General features: G+C 32.1%; 2 protein-coding genes and 1 long non-coding RNA gene across 3 annotated transcripts in view; 1 reads left to right on the top strand and 2 right to left on the bottom strand.

Annotated features, from left to right (window-relative positions):
• Positions 1–26,132, top strand: part of LOC149478232 (ribosomal protein S6 kinase-like 1) — a 32,942-nt gene extending 6,810 nt beyond the window's left edge. Inside the window, exons 4-12 of the mRNA XM_089709497.1 lie at positions 3,696–3,822; positions 4,277–4,876; positions 7,056–7,162; positions 8,057–8,227; positions 20,539–20,967; positions 21,395–21,501; positions 21,856–22,069; positions 23,418–23,510; positions 23,956–26,132. Coding sequence (XP_089565623.1) covers positions 3,696–3,822; positions 4,277–4,876; positions 7,056–7,162; positions 8,057–8,227; positions 20,539–20,967; positions 21,395–21,501; positions 21,856–22,069; positions 23,418–23,510; positions 23,956–24,084 — 1,977 coding nt within the window. The 3' untranslated portion in view covers positions 24,085–26,132. The remainder of the gene's footprint in view (positions 1–3,695; positions 3,823–4,276; positions 4,877–7,055; positions 7,163–8,056; positions 8,228–20,538; positions 20,968–21,394; positions 21,502–21,855; positions 22,070–23,417; positions 23,511–23,955) is intronic.
• Positions 1–26,426, bottom strand: part of LOC149478225 (phytanoyl-CoA dioxygenase, peroxisomal-like) — a 147,095-nt gene that overhangs the window by 40,070 nt on the left and 80,599 nt on the right. The gene's annotated exons all lie outside the window — the stretch shown is intronic.
• Positions 15,982–17,979, bottom strand: LOC149478233 (uncharacterized). Its single transcript, XR_016317455.1, has 2 exons — positions 16,919–17,979; positions 15,982–16,413 (listed from the first exon to the last, which is right to left on the bottom strand). It is a non-coding gene; the product is annotated as an uncharacterized LOC149478233 (long non-coding RNA).

Here is a 26,426-nt window from a genome sequence, read left to right on the forward strand (position 1 = left end):
TTATTGATTGATCGTTATTTCGATTATTGATTGATCGATTATTGATTGATCGATCGATCGATTGATCAATTATTGATTGATCGATTATTGATTGACCGATTATTGATTGATCGATAATTGATTGATTGATCGATCGATCGATATATCGATTGATCAATTATTGATTGATCGATTATTGATTGATCGATCGATCGATATATCGATTGATCAATTATTGATTGATCGATTATCGATTGATCGATTATTGATTGATCGATTATTGATTGACCGATTATTGATTGATCGATTGATTGATCGATTATTGATTGATCGATCGATCGATATATCGATTGATCAATTATTGATTGATCGATTATTGATTGATCGATTATTGATTGATTGATCGATCGATCGATTATTGATTGATCGATTATCGATTGATCGATTATCGATTGATCGATAATTGATTGATCGATTATTGATTGACCGATTATTGATTGATCGATTATCGATTGATCGATTATTGATTGATCGATTATTGATTGACCGATTATTGATTGATCGATTATTGGTTGATCGAATGATTGATCGATTGATTGATCGATTATTGATTGATCGATCGATCGATATATCGATTGATCAATTATTGATTGATCGATTATTGATTGATCGATTATTGATTGATCGATTATTGATTGATCGATTATTGATTGATTGATTGATCGATCGATTATCGATTGATCGATTATTGATTGATCGATTATTGATTGATCGATTATTGATTGATCGATTATTGATTGATTGATTGATCGATCGATCGATTATCGATTGATCGATTATTGATTGACCGATTATTGATTGATCGATTATTGGTTGATCGAATGATTGACCGATTATTGATTGATCGATTATCGATTGATCGATTATTGATTGATTGATCGATCGATCGATATATCTTTTGATCGATTATTGATTGATCGATTATTGATTGATCTTTTATTGATTGATTGATCGTTCGATCGATTATCGATTGATCGATTATCGATTGATCGATTATTGATTGATCGATTATTGATTGATCGATTATTGATTGATCGTTATTTCGATTATTGATTGATCGATTATTGATTGATCGATCGATCGATATATCGATTGATCAATTATTGATTGATCGATTATTGATTGACCGATTATTGATTGATCGATAATTGATTGATTGATCGATCGATCGATATATCGATTGATCAATTATTGATTGATCGATTATTGATTGATCGATCGATCGATATATCGATTGATCAATTATTGATTGATCGATTATCGATTGATCGATTATTGATTGATCGATTATTGATTGACCGATTATTGATTGATCGATTGATTGATCGATCGATCGATATATCGATTGATCAATTATTGATTGATCGATTATTGATTGATTGATCGATCGATCGATTATTGATTGATCGATTATCGATTGATCGATTATCGATTGATCGATAATTGATTGATCGATTTTTGATTGACCGATTATTGATTGATCGATTATCGATTGATCGATTATTGATTGATCGATTATTGATTGACCGATTATTGATTGATCGAATGATTGATCGATTGATTGATCGATTATTGATTGATCGATCGATCGATATATCGATTGATCAATTATTGATTGATCGATTATTGATTGATCGATTATTGATTGATCCATTATTGATTGATCGATTATTGATTGATTGATCGATCGATCGATTATTGATTGATCGATTGATCGATTATTGATTGATCGATTATTGATTGACCGATTATTGATTGATCGATTATCGATTATTGATTGATCGATTATTGATTGACCGATTATTGATTGATCGATTATTGGTTGATCGAATGATTGATCGATTGATTGATCGATTATTGATTGATCGATCGATCGATATATCGATTGATCAATTATTGATTGATCGATTATTGATTGATCGATTATTGATTGATCGATTATTGATTGATCGATTATTGATTGATCGATTATTGATTGATCGATTATTAATTGATCGATCGATCGATTGATCAATTGATCGATCGATATATCGATTGATCAATTATTGATTGATCGATTATTGATTGATTGATTATTGATTGATCGATTATTGATTGATCGATTATTGATTGATTGATCGCTCAATCAATAATCGATCAATCGATAATAGATCAATCAATAATCGGTCAATCAATAATCAATCAATCAATTATCGATCAATCGATAATCGATCAATCGATAATCGATCAATCAATAATCGATCGATCGATCAATCAATCAATAATCGATCAATCAATAATCGATCAATCAATAATCGATCAATCAATAATCGATCAATCAATAATTGATCAATCGATATATCAATCGATCGATCAATCCATAATCGATCAATCAATCGATCAGTCAATAATCGGTCAATCAATAATCGATCAATCAATAATCGATCAATAATCGATCGATCGATCAATCAATCAATAATCGATCAATCGATATATCGATCGATCGATTGATCGATCGATATATCGATTGATTGATTGATCGATCGATCGAATGATTGATTGATTGAATGATCGATTGATCAATTATTGATTGATCGATTATTGATTGATCTATCGATCGATTGATCGATCGATATATCGATTGATCGATTGATCAATTATTGATTGATCGATTATTGATTGAACGAATGATTGATCGATTGATTGATCGATTGTTTGATTGATTGAATGATTATTGATTGATTGATTGATCGATCGATCGATTATTGATTGATCGATTATTGATTGATTGATCGATCGATCGATTGATCGATCGATATTTAGTGTACAGAGTCTGGGGTCTTCAAATTAAATACCGGATATGCTGAACTACTTTATTACATTTATAAATTTATACTTTATTACACTTAGGAAGGCGAGTGGCAGGCGACTGGCTCTCGCAGGAGTGTCGCCATTCGCCGCGCCACAAACCGCTGGATTTACGATATTCGATTACTGCGAATAATAACACATTACACACACTACATACACCCCCTTCTAAAAAAAAAAAGCCGGGTTGCACTCCGGGAGTGCCGGCAGTGAAAACTTGATTATTAACGTTCAGCATGTTTGATATTTTGGAATGGTATCCTTACGCATGGAATATAAGGGCTAAAAAAAAAATCCGTCTTACGCTTTTTCGATCAGGCGACGTGTCCTGACGCGAGTTTAAGATTTTATACCCAACGCCGCTAAAGAAGTTTTCACTTCAAAAAGTTATTGTGGGTTATCACTTATCCATAAGAGATAGACATATACCATCGCGGACGTGTCTGTTGAACTTTTCAATGTGTATACTGTATAATACTTAGTACAATATTTTGATAAACCTCGTAGGGTTCAGCATGCGTTTGCAATGTAAGCGGAAAAAATGTAACTATTTACGACATCACATTAGAAACCTCAAAAATAACAGTACTTCTCCACTATTTAATGGATGTTATTATACATATAAAGTATAAACCTTCCTCTTGAATCACTCTATCTATTAAAAAAAAACCGCATCAAAATCCGTTGCGTAGTTTCAAAGATTTAAGCGTACAAAGGGACATAGGGACAGAGAAAGCGACTTTGTTTTATACTATGTAGTGATAGTGATTATTGACGATTTTGACCAATATTATAAATATGTTTTTCAGTCTGGCTACCCAGACCCGGAACCCAAAGGAGTGATAAACGCAATCAGATCATCGCTACACTTGCCCGTAGAAGACACACCACCTTTGGAATATCAGACATCAGACGATGATTCTAGAAGCCCTGAGAGTGAGATTTTTTATTAATAAGTAAGATGACGTTGTTGCATGGTAGAGATCGCTGTTCAGCAATAAGGCCGCCTTTTATGCAAAATATGCCCTTTTTGAAACACTGCCTCATTTTAGTATTATTTTGTTATGTTTTTACAATATATAATTATAATTAATACATAAATAGTCAGTCAATATGAATATTAAAAATAGTTAAGGATAGCTGAATAGATTTAAATGAGAATGGCTTGGTTGGATTTCAATTTATTTACATACTTAATAACTGAAAAGCTTTATAGTACCTATTATAACAGATTATAATATAGAAAAAGAGAAGTATGAATGATTTCTGTAGAATAATGTCTGTAAAACCTGTATTGTGCTGTTTAATATGTACTTTACATAATATTAAGATTTTATCAAACTTTCCTTATTCAATAATAACCTAAACTAATTTTTTTTTTCAATTTTAGCTCAAAACATGAACTCAACAAACGCAAGTCCGATAAACTCAAACACACAGATGGACATTTCCCAAATACCAATATATGAAGCGGCAGACATAGAAATACGACAATCACCAATATTACAAAAATCTAACACTAATAGCTTCGAATCTCTAGACTCTCTAGATAGCATTAGCAGCGATTTATATGAAGAATTAAATAAAATGACGATAAAAAAAAGTAAATCGTTCGTCAAAAAGAATGTTTTACCAGATTTAATTAATTTTGACGCGCCATCGACTTCGAAATTTGACGATTATCACACAATGCCGAGAAATATTAATTCGGATGAAGTTGATTCGATTAATTTGAATAATCAAAAGTTAACAACGTCACAATTGGATTCTAGAAGTTTCGATTCGGCTTCGATCGGGAATTCCCGGCGGAGTTCGTACAGCATGCTGTCTCTGTCTAACGTCGAGTGTAAGACAAGGACGGAGGATAGTTATGTTTTCGAAGCGGGTTATTTGTTGAATTTGGCGGCAAGATGCGAGGATGTTGGTGATTTTCAACGGTCTTTCGAGTGTTATAAGTCGGGGATCGAGAAAATGCTTATCGGTGTGCAGTGTAAGTATTAATAATTATTTTAGAAAAAGAAAATATTTTAACAGAACAGTTGTAAGTACCTACATACTACTATAGTTGAAATATAAAACAAATAATAGCAGTTTTTTTGCGCATTAAAAACTCAAAATAGTCTTCACTAATGTAAAACTGCTTCACCAATTCATTTTATCTAATTTTGTTTTCATTTCTCATACATGCAACAATATTATGCCATTGAAAAGCGTAGCAGAACACATTGTAGTAATATTTGGTAACATATTTTAAGTTAAATTAGGAAAAAGATAACTGAAAAGTTCTAAAAATTTATTTTTAAACACATAGGTACTATTTTATTTTCTTTACGAACTAGTAGACGATTTGTATTTTCGTCACTGCTGCTGCTGTTGCTCCCATAACTAAAGAATCCATACTATAATATTATAAATGCGAAAGTAACTCTGTCTGTCTGTCTGTTACTCAATCACGCCTTAACTACTGAACCAATTTGCATGAAATTTGGTAAGTATAGAGATATTTTGATACCCGAGAAAGGACATAGGATAGGTTTTATCCCGGAAATAGGTTTCATCACGGGAACGGGAACTATGCGGGTTTTTTCTTTAACTGCGCGGGCGATGCCGCGGGTCCGGGTGGAAAGCTAGTATAGTAATATAATTATAGTATACAAAAGCATAATGCAACACAAAATGAAACACTAAAATCTATTATATGTATAAAAATAAATCGCAAAATGTGTTGGCAAGCGTATAACTCGAGAACGGCTGAACCGATTTCGTTCTTATTTATAATATTGATGATTGATACGGATGGTTTTTATGTAGAAAAATCGTACCTCGGACGAAGCCGGGGCGGAACGCTAGTATATCTATAAATTCAAAACACAGATTTTACTCAATTATTTTCCTTATATTCGTAAGTACTAAATAGTTAAGTACAATAAATAGTTATGTTAAATCGATTATCTTATCACCAAGTAATGTATTACAAAATACTAATGAACTCAATCGTATTTAATGATCGAAACGATTATTGCTTATAACTACATTAATAACATCAATATTAATATGCTTTATGAATTCCACTAGTTTATCTGAGAAGGACATTTATGATTTCTTTGATTTATATTCAATTATTTTAGGTGTATTAAAATTTAGTAAAGTGGTAAAAAAAGAGCGTGTGTGCCGAGCACACGTGTCAGAAGTGAAACTTCTTTGGCAAGATTCAAAGATACCAAAATTGTCGCCTTACTCCATGACGTAACGTTATTACCATGAACAAGCTTGAAATTTTACTCTCAACGCACCTAAAGAAATTTCACTGAATTCCGCCTAGTGTTACAATTTTTATATACTTTAAAATTTTCTCATCTTTAAAGCATTTCAATTCTAAAAAAAATTGTAAGTTTATTTTTGATATTCTAAAATAATTTATCTTTACATCGCCGGTTCTTAAAATTAGATGTTTATATCTATAAATAGGCATATAACTAGGTTGCCTTGTAACATTAAGTGTTGATAAGTTATCGATAGCAAATGACTCAGTATTGATCCAATCACCTCTATGATTGTTTGTGTGATATCTTATATATTAAATTATTGAAATGTGTTTATAGTGAGATATATTTAAAAAGTATATGAGTGTTCAGTGTAAATATAGGCATAAATATATATAAATTAATGTTTGTGATAAAGAATAATAATTAAATAAGAATATAGTATTCTAACAAAGAAATAACTACTTTAATTAAGTATAATAAAGTTTGTTCAAAATATGAATGTAAAAGTATACATTTCCAAAGAGGTTCTTAGTTAGTAATAGAGTGATTTTTGTTAGAAATGGATTTTATCTACCTATATTCGTATAAAGAGAGTGATTATTCATGTAAGTTTATTTAAGAAATAAATGTTTTTAGTATGCTACAAGGAACTACTGTGATAAAAACCGTATAAATAAATATGATTAGCAAAATATACAAGAGCGGAAATCTTCAGTATACTATTTACTACATATTTGACTAGAAAACAACTGTTTTTCATTGTTTTTATGGATAATATTTTTTACTTACATCGTTGTGTTGGTGATTAAAACACAGACCTTATAAAAGTTAAAACTGTTCTACCTATAATAAAAATTGGAAAAGAATATTTAACTACATATATATTTATTTATATTTTTCTAGCGGACACAGATCCACAAAGACGAGCTTTGATAAAAAATAAAACGAGCAAATATCTTTCGTATGCTGAAGAAATATATAAGAAACATCTCAGTGGGACAGAGCAAAGTGTGAGTGAAAATTTTAATTTAAAATTTATAAAAACTAATCAAGTCTATAAGTTATGCATTAATAATTTGTTGCTCAATTCTAGGAAATATATCTTATCAATAAGGTATTTACGTTTTTCTAAAAACTATAGATTAGTAAAATATCTTTCTATTAGATCATTCTAATGAGAAAGAACAAAAATTAAATATAATAGCATGTATATTTAGATTCGACTTTGGTTACTGAAAAAGGCTAAACACCATTTGACCTTCTCAAAACGTTCAGTGTTGCTTAAAATATTTCATTTGCAATTGACTGTAATGTTCAAAATCTACTGTATCGCTCATTATAAAACTCTGCCTAACAGATGCGTAAGCAGAGTTTTGCTTTGGACAATTTTTGAGCGTGCTTGCGAGGCAAGATTTGAAAAATATTCACTTTATATTTTCACTTATAATACCACAAGAGCTTCAAAATTATCGGGTATTTTCCGATAGGTTCGTTGCAAACAAATGAAGGAGTCAAGTTTATTAGGTTAAAAAATCACGAGCGCGAAGCGCGAGTGATTTTTCCTGAAAAACTTGACGACTTTATATTTTGTTTGCAGGGAACCTTGAGGGAAATGCCAGATAATTTTGAAGCTCGTGTGGTATTCGGGGGATTATTTTTCCGTCCCAAATGTCGGCCAATAATTTCACAATTGAATTCAACCTGTCAGTTTGACGTCAACGACCAGAGAAAATTTTCAAAAAATTATCAGTATAATACCATGTAGGTTGTACCACGTGACGTCGAATGGTGCAATTCTATTGGTCGATATTTGGGTCGGAAAAATAATCACACAAATTAAAAAAATGTATGCATATTTTTTTTCTATTAAAAAAATCTAACATACATCCGTCTCTTTCCCACAGCTGTTACCAGAGCGAGATAGCGATATGCCGAAACCGATTCACAGCCCAATCCCGTTATCAATGCTAAAACGTCCCTATGAAGAATTAGGAATGTATAGAGTCCTAGGTGTCCTAGGTTCTAGTATTATGTTAGTACTGCACAAGACTGAGCAGACTTGTTATGCTATGAAGGTAGGTTTTTATGTTTTGTATGGTTTTCATCTTTGAATCTCAAATTAGTTTAAATTACTTATAAAGTAGGGTAGGTATCCATGTATTTGAACCCTGTAAAAAAACATTTTTTGCTTATAAATAAATATATAAATATATATAGGTGATTACTATATATTCTTTATGAATTTTTATATTTGGCCAGAACTTGTAAATTTTACATTAATTGTAATTATTACAGAATGCTTCATTGTAAAATATTTAATAATATAAACTCAGTTATATCATGGACTAATAGAATCTAAAGAGGACTGATGATTGTCATACTAGAGATCGTACCCCGTAATTTCAGCTTATTGCTAGATGGCGCTCTCATTTGAGCTTATTATTTAATTTGTAGTTTTAAAAGCGCCACCTAGTGACCAATTTTAGAACTAAGGAAACAGCAAACTATCGATTTTCAATTATTACATCTAGAGGGCGTTGTTTTAAAAACTCCGGTGTTTTTGAATTATTATTTTAGTTTTTAGGGAGCATCTAAGGAAGTGAGTACCTCTATTACGATTTCGACACCCACTACAAACATTCGACATAGTGATCAGAGTAGTGTATATAATATAATTATATTATATATATTCTTTATTTTCTGTTAAAAAAATGTCTATATCTTTTTTCTTCTTAAGTATTCCCTTGTTAACAGTATTATTTATATGACCATAAAATACGGGAAAAGAAAAAAAAATGTGGATGTACAGCGATGATTTGAACCAGCATCTATCGATTTTAAAGTACGAGACTCAGTCAACACAGCTACAGGCACTTATACGTCTTACATTGAAATTTATGCTCTAATTGTTCGAGTATTTCTTTGATAAATAGTAAATACAGTTCATAGCAACGCGGTGGTGGAGCATCTTAAGGAAGTGAGTACCTTTAATAAGATTTCGACACCCACTACAAACATTCAACATAGTGATCAGAGTAGTGTATATTATATATATTCTTTATTTTCTGTTAAAAAAAATGTCTTTTCTTTTTTCTTCTTAAGTATTCTCTTGTAAACAGTATTATTTATATGACCCTTAAAATACGGGAAAAGAAAAAAAAATGTGGATGAACAGCGATGATTTGAACCAGCATCTATCGATTTTAAAGTACGAGACTCAGTCAACACAGCTACCGGCACTTATACGTCTTACATTGAAAGGAGATTGCCCAACTGAGGGCGCTTGTGCACTACAAGGAATTTTACTGTCCGGCATTCCGATTTTTTACGGTCCGGTGTGGCATGAAAAAACCGATGAATTGCTTGTGCACCTGTCCGTCTTTACTCGGATCAGTGCGGTACAGTTCAAGGAAGTTTGGCGGTATAATGCTATCATAAATGATTGTTTTTGCATTTTATAAGAAACGAGTAAAAAATATAGAAGGTGAAATATTATATTATGTACTTCGTCATAATAAAAAGTAAAGTTCCGTAAGAGATTTAAAATGCGTGTTTCACTTATTTATTTTAATCGGTGACGAGGAGCTAAAGCTATTCCCACTTGAACTTTAACTTACCAACACTTACTTAGATAATAATTATAGGTCAATGCTTGGTCAATGTATATAAAATAACAATACCGACTTCTCAAATCTCATTGCCAGCTAAAAGAAAGTAAAACAAGAGCTTGCTTTCAATTGGCATATGCAGTAAAAACAGTAAAATCCAAGCAAGTGGGCATTCGAAAACAATTATACCTACAGCTACTCGTAGACACAAAAAACCATCCGGAATAGGGAAAAGTAAAATGTCGGACAGTAAAATTACGTATAGTGCACAAGCTAGTATATAGATTAGGTAATGGCGTGCCATACCGGACCGTAAAAAATCGGAATGCCGGACCGTAAAATTCCTTGTAGTGGACAAACGCCCTGACTATGGCACTTGGTATCGCAATCAAACTTATTGTGTCAAGATGAAATATAGCTCAATTTAAAGCTTGATGTTAGTACTTTTAGAAACGATTAAAGTTTTTATGTAAATAAGCCGCAGTTCACGACAATAAAAATAAAACAATAGTTTTATTCAACGCTTCAAAAAAATACTTTATCGAGTTTATACTAACGATGAACGTTAAGTTTTACATTTATTACATAGGTAATATTTTAATTTACAAGACAAATGTGAAAAGTAAATCGTAATAAACATTATAATTCAAAATAAATAACGTCGAACAATGCGTCGAACACATTCATTCAACTATGACATCAGTTGCGCGCGAGCGACGGCATAAGACGCACGTCAGTTGCCCAGTTTCGTATTTCGTGAGCGTTAGCGGCGTTTTATTTTAATTCTACCCTCATGTCAATTTTTATTTTGACTTTGGATTATGGCTAGTTTCAATCGATCTATGAGTGTTGGCTCTGAAAAATCAGAAGGGATGAATGAAGAGAAACAGAAAGAAAAGGAAGTGATAATTGACATGCCCATGGGTCCAGAAAAAAGACACAGGTCAGATAGCGAGGAAGAGATTATAAATGATGATGAGGGATTTATAGCCGTTAAAAGAAAGCCCAAAAGATTATTGCGCAGTTCGTCCGATCAAAATGATGAAACAACAAATATGAAAACAAGAGATGATGAAGCTATTGAAGGTGTTCGGGTCCGTTTATCCTCTATGGAATTGTTACCTAAACAATTTGGTTTGGCAAAGCTCTTAAGCGTGGAAAATATTGGAAATATAATATCAATTAAGTATAGAAGTCCGTATAAAGTAATAATTACATTCAAAAACAAGGAAGATGCGAGCAAACTGTTGAAGTGCAAGAGATTTAATGAGAATAATTATCGGTGTCAAAATATGGATGAAGTGAATATTTCTTATGGTATTGTGAGAGATATAGATTTAGATATTGAAGAGAAGGAAATACTTCAAGAGTCCGCATGTGAATATGAGATTGTCTCAATGAGAAGGTTAAAGCGCTTGACAAGCGACGGCCAGTGGGTAGACAGTACCGTGGTCCGTCTTGGTTTTAAAAGTTCGTCCTTACCCTCGTACGTACATGTTTACGGGTGTCCGTTTAAGGTTGAACGTTACATCTTTCCTGTCACACAATGTGCAGGTTGTTGGAAATTTGGTCATGCAAAAAAGTTTTGTCCAAGTAGAAAGATCATTTGTCCAAAATGTGGCCAAAGGCACGAAAATTGTGAGACTAAAAGGTTTTGGTGCATAAATTGCAAAGGGGAACATATGGCTCTGGACAAAAATTGTCCAGTTTTTATTAAGGAAAAGCGAATTAAAAGAATTATGAGTGAAAATAACTGCACCTACAGCAAGGGCTTATCTCTTTACCTTGAAAGCAATATTCAATCTAGGCTCGACAACAACAACGACTCATCAACTTATATAGATTCACGAGAAAATAATGATGCTAAGGTTGGCACCCCTTCTTATAGAGACATAGTCATCCAGGGTAAGAACAGGACTACAAGTGAAGTAATGGAAGATGAAGATTTAGAAAACAACATAGATAATGAAATGACCTCAGAAATTAGTGGCATGACATCATTTCGGAAAAAAAGAAACAAATCAAAAGGAAAAATATTTACAGAAGACATAATAGAAAGGGACGAAGTACTCGAGTGTAACGATGGAAGAGAACCGGTATCAGAAGGTAAAGGAAAGAGAAAAGAGAGAACATTCACAGCATTTTTGAATAAGATAAAGCAAATAATACTGTCCAGAAAGGATTTTAATGAAAAAATTTATCTGTGCATACGGTTGGTTGTCGACGAGCTTACTTCTTTCTTGTGTGATATATTTAAGGAAGGGAATTTATTACAATTATTTTTTAACAACATAAGTAATGGCTAATAGTTATAGTTTTAAGTTAAACGTTCTTCAGTGGAATGCTCAGAGCCTGGAATCAAAATTGTTAAATTTTGAAGCGCTTCTTAACAGAGAGAAAACTCATATAGCAGTTATTAGTGAGACGTGGCTTAATTCGGAATCAGTTTTAAATCTATCAGGTTATAGTATTTTCCGAGAAGATAGGTCGGATGGTTATGGAGGCGTTGCAATCATTTGCCACAAGTCGCTGAAAGCTTCAAGATCTTCTATTCAACTGCGTAATGCTGGCATTGAGATTGTAGGTATCAACATATTAAATTGTAAGTATTTGCAGCATGTTATTTCCATATACTGTCCATCATCTGTGCGAACGTCCCAAGTAGATTGGGATGATGTCTTTTCTCTTTTCTCTAGGAAAACTTTGATACTAGGAGATTTTAATGGTCACCATAGTAACTGGTCAAATAGGATCGATCCTCGGGGTAGCCAACTTTTTGATAGCTCTCTTGAGTTTGGCTTCATTTCACTTAACAATGGTGACCCTACAAGAGTGAAGCTTGTTAATGGTAGTATCCAGGAAACTTCACCAGATATATCCTTCTGTTCTACTGATATTGCGGTAAATGCCGAATGGAATGTGACCAATGAGAACCTTGGAAGCGATCACTTAATTGTTAGGATTTGTGCTAAATATCAGGAAAGCCTAAAATTTATAGCGAAAAGAAATTTAAAACTGGCTGATTGGACAGAATACTCAAACATAGCAGATAGGTTATTCTCACAAATTAGCAGAAATTTTAACCACGTTCAAGATATGTATGACCATTTTTTAAATATAATTAACGATATAGCAGACAAAAGTATTCCTTACAAAAAAAAGTGTATCAATTCTAACCGTATATTCGTACCTAAAGTATATTGGAATCAAGAACTCTCTAAGGTAATAGCTGAACGACGTCTTGCGCTTAAATGCTTTAGAAGGAATCCCACTCCACAGAATCTGTCAAAACTTAACTTAAAAATAGCAGAGGGTCAACGGTTAATAAGGCAAGCTAAATCTCAAAGCTTTCGTAGTTTCTGTAGTAGTATAGACGAAAATACAAGTCTCTCAGACATGTGGCGTAAAATGAGGTGGATTAAAGGTTTTAGTCAAGCGAAATCTTATGCCTCCGACAAAGCCAAAGAAGAATTATTGTCCACTTTAACACCTGACTTCGTATCTGAACCTCCACCTACTTTTGGTACATCTAGCACCAAACTTGATGACCATTTTGCTATGCATGAGATGGTAAACTGCTTAAAAAAGCAAGATACTTCTCCTGGTTTGGATGGTATTTATTATAGTATGATATATAATCTTCCAGAAAGCGGTAAACGTTTCTTACTAAATCTTTATAATTTAATTTATACCTATGGCTGTGTTCCTGCTCAATGGAGAAATATAAATATATTGCCCATTCCAAAAAATAGTTCCAACGGACATTCAAAACTTCGTCCGATTGCCCTTATGTCATGTTTGTGTAAGACCTTTCATTTAATGTTATGTAGACGACTCGAATGGTATGTCGAACATCACAACATATTATCTCGTAATACGGTCGGATTTAGGAGAGGTCAATCTAGCTTGGATTGTCTAGTCCGCCTTGTCTCAAGCATTCAAATAGGCTTTACCTACAATACTCCAACACTTGCATGTTTCTTAGACATTGAAGGTGCTTATAACAATGTACTGGTTTCTAGAGTAATTAGTATTTTGGATGAACTAAAGGTGGGCATAAGGTTATGCACATATTTATGGGAGTTTTTGCGGTTAAGACACCTTCAAATCCAGTGTGATGATGAGGATAAATTTTTGATACGGTCGACAAATAAAGGTATTCCTCAAGGTGACCCTTTATCGCCTTTATTATTTAATATTGTAACTACTAGTGTTTGTCAGCATATCAATCAAGTATTTATATGTCAATACGCTGATGATTTCGTAATTTTTGAAAAGCAAAGGAAACTTGAAGTTAGTGTTTTAAACATGCAAGAAGCACTTAATAGTTTTGTTAGATTGGTGGAACAACTGGGTTTGGAATTATCCGGTACAAAGTCTAGGTACTGTGTGTTTAGTAGAGCCCGTAGAATGCAACAGGTCCAAATTTATATTAATAATTCTTTATTAAGCCCCGTTGATTGTTTTAAATACTTAGGCTTTTGGTTAGACAGATCTCTTAGGTGGGGAAAACACATAAATGAGTGTTGTGCAAAAGCTTTGAAGTTTTTGAATTGTTTCAAAGTATTAGCTGGGTCCAATTGGGGTCTACATCCCATTCACCTACGTAGGATTTATTTTGCGATTATAAGAAGCCGTTTAGATTATGGCAGCTACATATACGATAATGCAGCCAATTGCCACCTATCTAAGATTGATAGACTGCAAAACCAGGCACTGAGAATTATTGGTGGCTTTTTAAAGACCACTCCTATTCATGTTATGGAATGCGAGCTGAGCATTCCACCGATGAGTGTAAGAAGATTGTATTTAGCTTATAAGTTCTGTTTAAAAACACACTCTTGGAATAGCAATATTAATAATGCACTATTAAGTGAACTGTATAATCTATGTGATAGAAGCTATTGGAATCATAAAAAGAAACCATTGCTTGCAACCTGCTATAAGGATACTCGTGAAGACCCGGTCTCAACATCTGATTTACTCCATACGTTTACTCTAGACACATGGGTGTCCAATATTAATTTACAAAATAACATTTTTACTAACTTAGATTGTATAAATGGTCCAAAGTCTCAATATCTTGATCAACAGATAAAACTAGATATTTTGAATGAACTCCACAATAAATTCATCGGTTACAATTGTATTTATTCTGATGGATCTAAAACTGTAAATGGCCTTGGTTTTGCTTTTTGGGACCCCAATAGAAAATACTCCTATAAATATAAAATTAATAATAGTTACATTTCCATAATGTCAGCGGAATTACTTGCAGTGTCTAAGGCTTTAATCTATGCCGCTGATATAAATGCCCAAAGAATAGTTATTCTCACAGACAGTCAAAGTGCCCTTCATCATCTTAAACGTTGTGTGTCCGGTAAGAGAGGTTTCCCGATAGCATACAAAATAATAGAACAAATTAATAATTTTAATAACTCCAATGTTACTTTGGCACTGCAATGGATTCCTTCCCATATCGGTCTGAGTGGTAACGAAGAGGTTGACAGGCTAGCAAAAACGGCTATTTTAGATGGAGAAGAAATCGATTACTTACCAAATTATTCGGAAGTTCTAACAAAATTCAAATTTAAGTGTTTAAATAGGTTCAAAGAGTATTTTAATGAAAGGTCAAGACTAAAGGGCATTTGGTACAAGAGCATACAATGTGAGCCTCTTCACATACCATGGTTTTATAGCAATAAGTTTAATAGATGCGAAACTGTAACCGCTTTTCGACTTCGTTCCGGACACGTACCGTGCGGAAGTTTTGCTTATCTCCTGAAAAAAGCTGACTCGCCCAACTGCGAATTTTGTCATAAATATGACGATATCCAACACTTCCTCATGGAGTGTGTCCGGAATGATGTCAAAAGAAAAGACTTATTGACAAATTTTAAAATAAATGTTTTGAATGTCGGTGCATATCATAGCATCCTAGCTGCACCACACTCTGATGCAGCTAGAATGCTATTCAAATTTAAATTTAAAATATAGTTAAGATAGTTTCTGAAGTGTTAAATATTTGTATATAAGGTACGATGGGATTGGCATCGTCCTTTAGGACTAAAATCCCTTAATAAAAAAGATTAAAAAAAAAAAAAAAAACTATGACATATGACGCAGGACGCTTGCAAGAGAGATAGATATAATGTGTCAAAACAGAAACTTTTACTTTTATTTCTATTTATTCGGTATAATTACGACTTAATAGTGATAAATATGATCATTATAAATACAAATAGGAATTAACAATATCACGAACACGTGACACAACTAGTATTTTACCGATTCCATACGTGGTCATACATGTTTCAAAAGAATAACTTTTACTATTATTTCAATTTATCCGGTATAATTAAGACTTAATATTGATACATATGATCATTATAAATACAAATAGGAATTAACAATATCACGAATACGTGGCACAACTAAAATTTTACCGATACCACCCGTGGTCATTCTCCTTTATGCTCTAATTGTTCGAGTATTTCTTTGATAAATACAGTTCATAGCAACGCGGTGGTGGAGCATCATAGAGTAACTTATATAGGATTGTGGAGCATCTTAAGGAAGAGAGTACCTTTAATAAGATTTCGACACCCACTACAAACATTCGACATAGTGATCAGAGTAGTGTATATCTTTATCTTATATATAAAAATGAATCGCAAAATGTGTTGGTAAGCGCATAACTCGAGAACGGCTGAACCGATTTAGATAATTCTTTTTTTATTATATTCCTTGAAGTACGAGGATGGTTTTTATGTAGAGAAAACGTAAATATGTACCACGGGCGAAGCCGGGGCGGACCGCTAGTATAATATAAAAATGAATCCCAAAATGTGTTGGTAAGCGCATAACTTGAGAACGGATTAACCGATTTCGTTAATTCTTTTTTTATAATATTCCTTGAAGTTCGAGGATGGTTCTTATGTAGAGAAAACGTGAATATGTACCACGGGCGAAGCCGGGGCGGACTGCTAGTCTTATATATAAAAATGAATCGCAAAATGTGTTGGTAAGCGCATAACTCGAGAACGGCTGAACCGATTTCGATAATTCTTTTTTTATTATATTCCTTGAAGTAACTACGAGGATGGTTTTTATGTAGAGTAAACGTAAATATGTACCACGGGCGAAGCCGGGGCGGACCGCTAGTAATATATATTATTTAAATTCTTTATTTTCTGTTAAAAAAAATGTCTATATCTTTTTTCTTCTTAATTATTCCCTTGTAAACAGTATTATTTATATGACCATAAAATACGGGAAAGGAAAAAAAAAAAGATGTACGGCAATGATTTGAACCAGCATCTATCGGTTTTTAAGTACGAGACTCATCAATACAGCTACGGGCACCTATACATCTTACGTAGAAATTTATGCTCTAATTGTTCGAGTAATTCTTTGACAAAAACAGTTCATAGCAACGTGGTCCATGGTCTTAGATCATTAAGTAATGGATGGAGTACGCTGGCAAATGTTCTAACTAAACTTTCTGCTGATTTTGGTGCGGGGAAGGTAACTCACACTATTGAAACACAATCACACATTCACAAAAATAATTTGTGTCACGAAAGTCGTAAAAATTTATGACCTTTTAAGCGACGAGTTTTTAAATTCAACTCTATCCCTAAGTTCATAAAGACTAAATTTGTATTTCATTCCAAGTTGTCTCGTGGGGAGTGCGGTTCAATATCGCGTTCTAAATTCAACTTTATAACTTAGATCATAAAGATTAAATTTGTATTTCTTTAATGCCTCAGCCCCCGGAATCACAGACACAATAGAAAATCTATTGTGTCGTGGCCCGTGGGCCGTGGTCCGATCGGGCCGCTCGGTGGTCAAGGGGCTAAAAGATAGACTCGTAAGGAATGCGGTTCATTATCGGGTTTTAAATTCAACTTTATCTCTTAGTTCATAAAGATTAAATTTGTATATTTTCTTTCCATGATAGTCTCGTGGGGCCGCATCAATGATCGAGTAAACGACTCGATTATTTGTCTTGATCATATCGCTAAACGATACATCGACGATTATTAGAAATTGCATTTAATTAGAAATGTACGTTAAAAAAATATACACAAATGAAAGGTTATTCCATCTTTTTTAATATTCGACATGTTTGAATTGCTTCTGCAAGGCTTGACAGTGCAAAACGGCATTTTTAGCGGAGCACTCGCAGACGTCCTTTTGATGTTTTAGCCTAGGAAAACGCAGAGTGTTTATAATCGATTACGCAAGTAGTTTTTATGAAAGCATAAGATTTTTCGATTCGAATCATCTTATACCTCGACAAAAGGGGAAACACCTGCGAGTGTTATCGATTACCATCCATGGTGGTCACGAAGTCACTCTCGAACAGCGATGAACGAAGTGACAAAAATAGGCGGTCCATCCTAAGGAGCGCTGGTGCAGTGAACTCCCATAAATAATTATAATAAAGTTGTGCTCATTCATTTAACAATTAATATATCTTTAATTTTAAATTAAATTTATCGTATACCTAAACTCCAATACGAATATCAAATGCCTAAATACGGAATCCAATAAGAGGTTAAGAGAAATTTTCAGTCCTTCGCGAAACAAAAGATCACGTAAACATAGCGCAATCCATTTTATAGATCATCTTCATACTTGATAGTATTATTTTTTTATATTTTTATTGAAATTGATTCCAGAAGATAACTTTAAAAATTCATTTTGTTACTTTTATTAGTGATCCATTGAAATGTTACATTTTTTAGCCCTAACCTTGCATTTTTTAGAGGACGCAATTTTGTTTTTTTGATGTGTAGGGGGGGTCAGTGTGAAGCTAAAACCAAGTTTGTGGGGTCGCCACCCTTGTCCCACGGCCGCCATCTTGAAAATAGCGGTTGAAATGGTATTTACGATATATCTCTTAAACTATTTAACTGATAAAAAATATCGTTAACATTATTTGTTGCAAATCGAAATATTCCAATTATTTGTAACTAGCGGTCCGCCCCGGCTTCGCCCGTGGTACATATTTATTTATTTATTTATTACATTTTATTGTAATACAATCACTTAAAAATAGGAAACAATAAAAAGAAAATATGGTACAAGAAAGATGTAGTACAATCGGCGGCCTTATCACTAAGCAGTGATCTCTGCCAGGCAACCAAACGGTAAAAAAGCGAAATATTTAGTAAATAAAATTTTGGAAATAAAATTAGAATTTAAATATAAACATGAAAATAAAAAAAAAGTAACTATGATACTTACACAAAAAGTACATTATATTATGCACATATAAATAACTATACATACATGTATAATAACTATACTATAAATAACCTTACATAATATGTATACAATATATGTATTATAATAGAAAAATAAATAAATAATTAATGATAATACATACATAAAACTACATAAAGTATAAAAAATATATTCTATAATACTAATAAATGTAAATACATATAATAAATATACTATTCCGAATTAAAGGCTGATAAAAAGAAATGTTTCCGAACAAGGTTTTTAAATGAGGGTAAAGAGGGAGCAAGTCTTATCTTTAGTGGTAAGGAGTTCCATAGCTTAACAGCAGTGGCAGTAAAGGAATCACCAAAGAAGTGTGTGTGTCGAGATGGGGTACACAAAATAAGTCTGTCAACGGATCGTAGAGAGTAGTTTTCACAGTGTAGAAATGAAAAGTTATTCTTAAGGTAGGAAGGAGTGATGGGATCGAAAATGATACGGTATAATAATTGAAGGTAATGGAGATTACGTCGCATGCGAATGGGGAGCCACTTGAGACGTCTACGATTTACGTTTTCTCTACATAAAAACCATCCTCGTACTTCAAGGAATATAATAAAAAACGAATTATCGAAATCGGTTCAGCCGTTCTCGAGTTATGCGCTTACCAACACATTTTGCGATTCATTTTTATATATAAGAAGATTTAAGATATTACTTTGTTCTCATGCTTTGAGTTAAAATTGTACCGTAAAATAGCGTTTTTTGTTAAAAATCTGTAATAGCACCCTTATTGTGGTGCTTTTTTTTGTAATGAATTTACTACGCTACTGTATTTTCTTTGTTTTAGACTTTAGTTCAATACTTAATTAAACACCCATACAATTTTGTCACGAGTCGCCTCTGGTCAAACTAACCGTTATTAGTGTTACGTTTACTCAAAATACAAAAATGAAGAAAGTATTATTTTACGCTTATTAAATCTTTAAAACTAAAACAAAATGATGTGGAGGTAGGGAGGTGGATTTCCTCAATCGAAAAAGGGAAAGACTAGTCTACTCGACCGGCCGGCCGTAAAGGCCCCGATTATTAATGGCGGAAAGTTGTATATATGCTCTGTAACGAAAACATTTCGCTTGCGCGATTCAGAGCAAAAAATAACATTTAAATAAAAATATTTTTTTGCGTATTATATTTTACGTATTATATTTTACGTTATAGTTTACGTTTTTTGCGTATTATATTTTACGTCAAGATACTATTTGGCACATTGATTTTTTTTGTAGCGACATCTCTTAGCTTCATTAAACCGACTTAATGCTCTAAGGCGACATCTAGTTCTTAAACGTATAAAAAAGCTTATAAAAATGCCAAATGCTACTGTGAGTGACATCTATCGACAAAATTGGGAACTGAGAAACGAGTTACGTTTTTTACTATGGCGATTGTAAGTCTTCTTGAGTGTATTAGTCTATGGTTATATTGAGTACAATGTTTTTCCTCGTTTACTTTCTTATTTCATAAAAAAAAATATTTATTTTCAGGTGATACAAAAAATACCGCACAATCTCACGGAATTTGACGATTATTTCCAACAGCAAGCGACTACAAGACAACCAATATTACCAACTTTAATACCTTATATGGTCCCTTTACATGCGTTCATAGAAACAAATAATTTATTCTTCCTAATATTATCTTACGCTCCGGGAGAAAAACTATTCGATTATATTAAAAATTATGCAAAATCGATTCCCAATACACCTTCTAAAGTGAATTTGGAAAATGTCTTCCCGAAAATCGATTTGGAGAACGAATCGATTGATTTGAATCGGAATATCGATTCGGAAGTATCGGTTAAGGAGCTAGTGATGAATTCGCAGAAGTTGTTGAAGAATGTCGATAAAGTTTTGACGGATAGTGATGTGCGGGAGTGTAATAGTGTTGTGCAAGAGACTAATAGTGTTGAAAAGGTAATTTTATTTTCAGTTTTTTATAAATATGATACATATAATATTATGTAATGTGATATAATATTACGCTTTGATAATGTTAAAAATTATATACATAGAAGTTACTAACTTATTATTGTAATATGGGTTCGATTTAGACCACTGGATAATTAATTATTAGTAACAAAGTAAAGTATATGTTAGAAATTCATTTAATTATTACACCTACGACCCTCTTTTTTTAATTTTTTAAGTAAATAACTTGCTTATATTCAAATTTTCTGTATAAAATTTATTTATAACTGGGAAAGCTTTTATTTCGCTTTTAGTTCCATTTCAATATAATAATATGTACTTACCTATATTAACAAAACAAAAATCGTTAATTTAATTTTCCTAATGAAATATTTCGGGTGGTAAAAATTGAATTGTTTTTCTAATATTTCAGGTGGTAAAAAATCCCCGAGATGTTTTACCCCCCTCCACGATATGCAAGTGGGGGGCGGAAATATTGACAGCCATCGAGAGTTTGCATAACTCCGGTGTTATACTTAGGTAAGTTTTAATTGTTTTGCTTTGTTAAAATAATCAAATAAAAAAATAATAAAATAATAAATCTTTTAATTAAAATTTACAGATATTATTTCTATGATATTGCAATTGTATCTGATAGATAGATATCTGATCATTATTGATACGTTTCTCTGTTAAATATTTTCAATTTTTCCGTGTGACGTCACGAAGTTTTTGGCACCCCTCTTTTCACACGTTTGTGACGTAATTTATTTATCGCATTTACGAAATATTAACAGTAATTAGACTCACAATAGCCTATTGAAAGATTTCTTGTTCTGACGATTTAATGTTTATAGCTAGTAGTAGTTAGTGTAGTATTCCTTTTTTTTACAGAGACCTAAACCCGAACAACATCCTCCTTTCCGAAGGTGGTCAAATCACGTTAACATATTTCACACACTACCCCGGCACAGAGATGTGTATATCTCAAGTTAGAAAGACTAATATCTACTGTGCGCCGGAGTTGATGCGGCCTTTGTGGGGGGAGGGGGGGGAGTGTGACTATTGGAGCTATGGGGCGGTTATGTACTATCTTATATGTGGCGTGGTGAGTAGTAGTGGAAAAATAGTATTTGAGGTTTTTAGTTTGTAATTAGTTAGTATGTAGTTAGTTTGTAATTACTGTAGCTATGGAGTAATTATAGTAGAGCCATTTTTATAGGCAACATTTGACAGTTCAAAAAAATTCAAGAACGTAACCTAGTAACGACGTCATAGAATAACATGATATTTCGTTTTGTTAGAACTGCACATTTGCTTAACTTTTTTCAATTAAGATTACATATTTATAATAATAATGACCGATACAAGTAATTTTAAGATTTCATTTTACTGATAAACCATTCTAAACATAATAAACAATTTCCGAATTGAAGAACTGACGTCACTACAATTTTATGTCAATAAACATTTTTTCTTTTTAAATACCAGAGACTCTTACTCTAAAAATCGAAATCTGGCATCTAGAATCGAATGCATTGATTACTTGTGAATAAAAATCATCATAAATTAATAAATTCGATTGACAAATGTTTCAAGTCCGTATCGATTAATTCACTTTAGGGCCGATTATTCAATGCTTGGATAAAACTTATTTGTCAAATAATGTATAAAACTACCATTTTAAAAACGTATTCTAATTGCTCGTATTTGACAGTTTACGTGACATTTTAATATTATCGTGTAATACTTTATTGGACGAATAAGTTTTATCCAAGCATTGAAAAATCGGCCCTTAATCGATGTTTTTAAGCAGGTTACCTCAGGTTGCCTATTAAATTGGCTCTGTAATAGTAATTGTTTCGTACTAAATTTAAAATAAGGTATTGAATTTAATAGTTTGTTGTCGGTGTAAAAAAGCGAATCTACAGAATATCGTGACCTATTTTATAAATAAATTGGTTAAATAATTAATTGACTGACCGGTTGGCTTGGTTGGTAGTGGCCCTGCCTTCCAAGCCAGAGTTCGTGGGTTCGATCCCCACCCGGGGCAAATATTTGTTTGATGAACATAGATGTTTGCTCTGTGCCTAGGTGTTACATAATATCTATATAAGTATTTATTTAAAATTATATATATATGTATGTATGTTTATCAGCCATCTGGGTAATAACACAAGCGAAAGCTTAGTTTGGGATCAGATTGTGCCGTATGTGAAAATTGTCCTGAAATATTTATTATTTATTGATTACTAGCTTACCGCCCGCTTTGTCTAAAACCTAATAAATTATATAGGTACTAAAACCTTCCTCTTGAATCACTCTATCTATTTAAAAAAACCGCATCAAAATCCGTTTCGTAGTTTTAAAGATTTAAGCATACAAAGGGACATAGGGACAGAGAAAGCGACTTTGTTTTATACTATGTAGTGATATATTATGTTTGATTGTTACAGCCGCTGTCTCACTACCACAACGAATTCACGAGTCACACAATATTGCAACTGCCCGAGGGACTCAGTGTAGAAGTGGAATCTTTTCTTACACAGGTATATTTAAATAAAAATAAACTTCAAACTCAAACATTTATTTATTCAATTAGACTTCTTCTAGAAGCACTTTTGAATCGTCATAACAGTTTTAACATTTACCACCGATACAATCAATATGAGAATAACAGTAATAGCTCTTTCTATATATGCGCTATAACTCTGTTGTGATGTGAAGAAATACAAACATACTTTCACATTTTAAAAGATATTATATTTATATTTGAAATGTGAGATTTCTAGATTTTTTAATGAGCAAAAAAAAACGAGTAGGATCTACATTGTTCTTCATTTTAAATATTGGGAACATACTTTGAGAAAGAATATTGCTTCAAAATTATTAGTGGTCTATTGTTTAATCCCACCAGAATTGTTTATGCCTAAATAGATCTGGATTTCAATTATTATAACATGTTTTTGAAATTTTTTTTTTATTTATTTTCAGCTGTTAACCTACGAGCCATCGGAACGCCTCGGCTCCGGCAAAGACGGTATAGAGGAAATAAAACAACATCCATATTTTAAAAACATCGACTGGCAAAACGTATATAACTCGTGGATAGTCCCGGATTGATGGGATTTTGACGAATGGATAGACGAGCAAAACTGTTGAAAGAAATTTTGTTGCCCATATTTGGGTTTCGTTTTTAAATTTGATTGATTGAATAATTCCAATCAATTTTGGATTAACCAAAGTCATTGTTGAAAATCAAGGTTCCTGAAACCTACTAAAGACCAAACCAAAATCCTATTAATATGGGTTTAGCATTTTGTGATATAAAGACAACTTCTCAATGGTTACTGAAAAAGACTTAACAGTATTATAATATAGGAGACAATTTAAAATATTATATTCAAAGAAATGAATTATTCTAACCAATTTCTTGTGAACTATAGAATCTGAAAATAAACCAAACAAAATTAACTAAAATTTGACTACACCAAAGTACAAAAATTACAATTTATATTGCATTTTTTTTTCTTCAAATTCAAAATAGAAAACCATAATTATAAACTAGATTTTTGTAAGTGTTTATTTAAGGTCCTACTTATCAAAGTATTAAAATAAGTGTACTTTTAAAATAGAGCTTATAGTAATGGAATAGTGTGATATTTATTATCTGTAGTTGTTATTATTATCTTTGTATAATCTGTATTTATTGTTTGGCGGGAAATTCCAAAAATGTAGTCCTTAGTTTTTTTGAGTATTTCGATAAATAAAAAAATGGAATTTAAACATTATGTTTAATTAAAGAGCGTGTGTGCCGAGCAGAAGTGTCAGAAGTGAAACTTCTTTGGCTTCAAAGATACCAGAATCGTTGCCTTACTCCATGGCGTGACGGTATTGCTATGACGCGACCTTGAAATCTTACTCTCAACGCGCCTAAAGAAGTTTCACTTCAAAAAAAATTTTGAAGAGAAACGTTACGCGTGACATTTTTCCGTTACGCGCCATCTTTTTCTTATCCCTACCACGCGTGATTCGACGTATTTCTGTAAAGTTGCATAGTAAATTATTTTTTGAAAAGAAGGTCATAAAGAAGTTTCACTTCTTACGTGTGTACACTAGTACACGCATACTTTTTTTTTATTGAAATATCCATCTTAGATAAGTACTTTATACATAAGGACTTGCATAGTTCGAGACTAGATAGCATTTTGCAAACTATAGTATACTGGAATAAAATTAATATATTTTTGCTTTTGTAGTTTATGATATTAATTTTAGTATTGTCGGAATGCACTCACAATTAATGTTATTTTAGTAATAAGTAATAGTAGATGGTATAATTAAGTGTGCAAGCTTAATTTATATATTTTTTAATTGATATGAAATGTGTTTTGTATATTAGTTAGTTTTTAAATGTAGAAAATTGTTTCGTAACAGAATTAGAACAGTTATGAATTATGAATCTTTAGTTTTAATTATTATTTGTTAAATTGTAAAACATATAACATGTATTTTATGCATTCCTAAGGAAATATGTATGTTTCTACTTTCTACTTAATATATCAACTGGGTGAATTTACTTAAGTGTGTATCTAGTCGTTATAATTCTGTTTTTTTTACATATTTTGAAAAAAAAAATATTTGTGCATTTTACTTCATGTGGTTTAGTTATTGACATGTTTTATAACATAATAATATGAAAATTCGATCCATTGGATTAAATATAATGAATTTATATCGTATCTAATTATTGGATATATCCAATTATGGAATGTTTTCGGAATTTTAATTTGTTCCTTAGTTTGGGACAAACCTTTTTAATCTGGCTGTTCTAGATGACGGTATAAAATACTTTTTTTCTTATAAATATTTACAGTTAAAACTACCTAAGTACTTGCTAAGTATATCATAATTGTAATACACATGATATTTTTTCTCTTTTTTTTATAAAATATAATAAAATAGCTGTTCGATGATCTCAAACCAATGGATTTTAGTATCTGTTGCAATTAAAATGTTTCTTTTTTATAATATGTAGTTTTGTTATAATATAATAATAATAATTTATTGAACTAGAACCTAGGTAGATCTGTAATGATTACATATAGCGACTATCTGTATTTTTATATGTAAATCGTGTTTGTAGCATTGTTTAATAAAAATTCAAATTTGTCTCTGTGTTATTATTTATCCTTGTGATGGTTAAATGAATGGATAGCGTAAGAACCTGGTAGCACATTATTTACACATAGAAACATAATAATAAATGTTTTTGTTGTTTCTGAAAAGGTTTGTATAGTACCTATATGTTTTTTTTAAGTACATTTGAGAAATAACACTAACAAGCATCTTAAGACTCAACCCAGATTAGTTTTGTAATTTGAGCATAATAACACGACTCGACAAAAAAATTTTCGTTCTTTGTCCTAAAGTTTATACTATTATTTTCCAGTTAGTTATGCACA

The sequence above is a fragment of the Colias philodice genome, chromosome 22, assembly GCF_061535455.1.
Source record: "Colias philodice isolate Cphi_HAF_F1 chromosome 22, ilColPhil1 Martin Lab GWU primary, whole genome shotgun sequence".
NCBI classification, from domain to species: domain Eukaryota; kingdom Metazoa; phylum Arthropoda; class Insecta; order Lepidoptera; family Pieridae; genus Colias; species Colias philodice.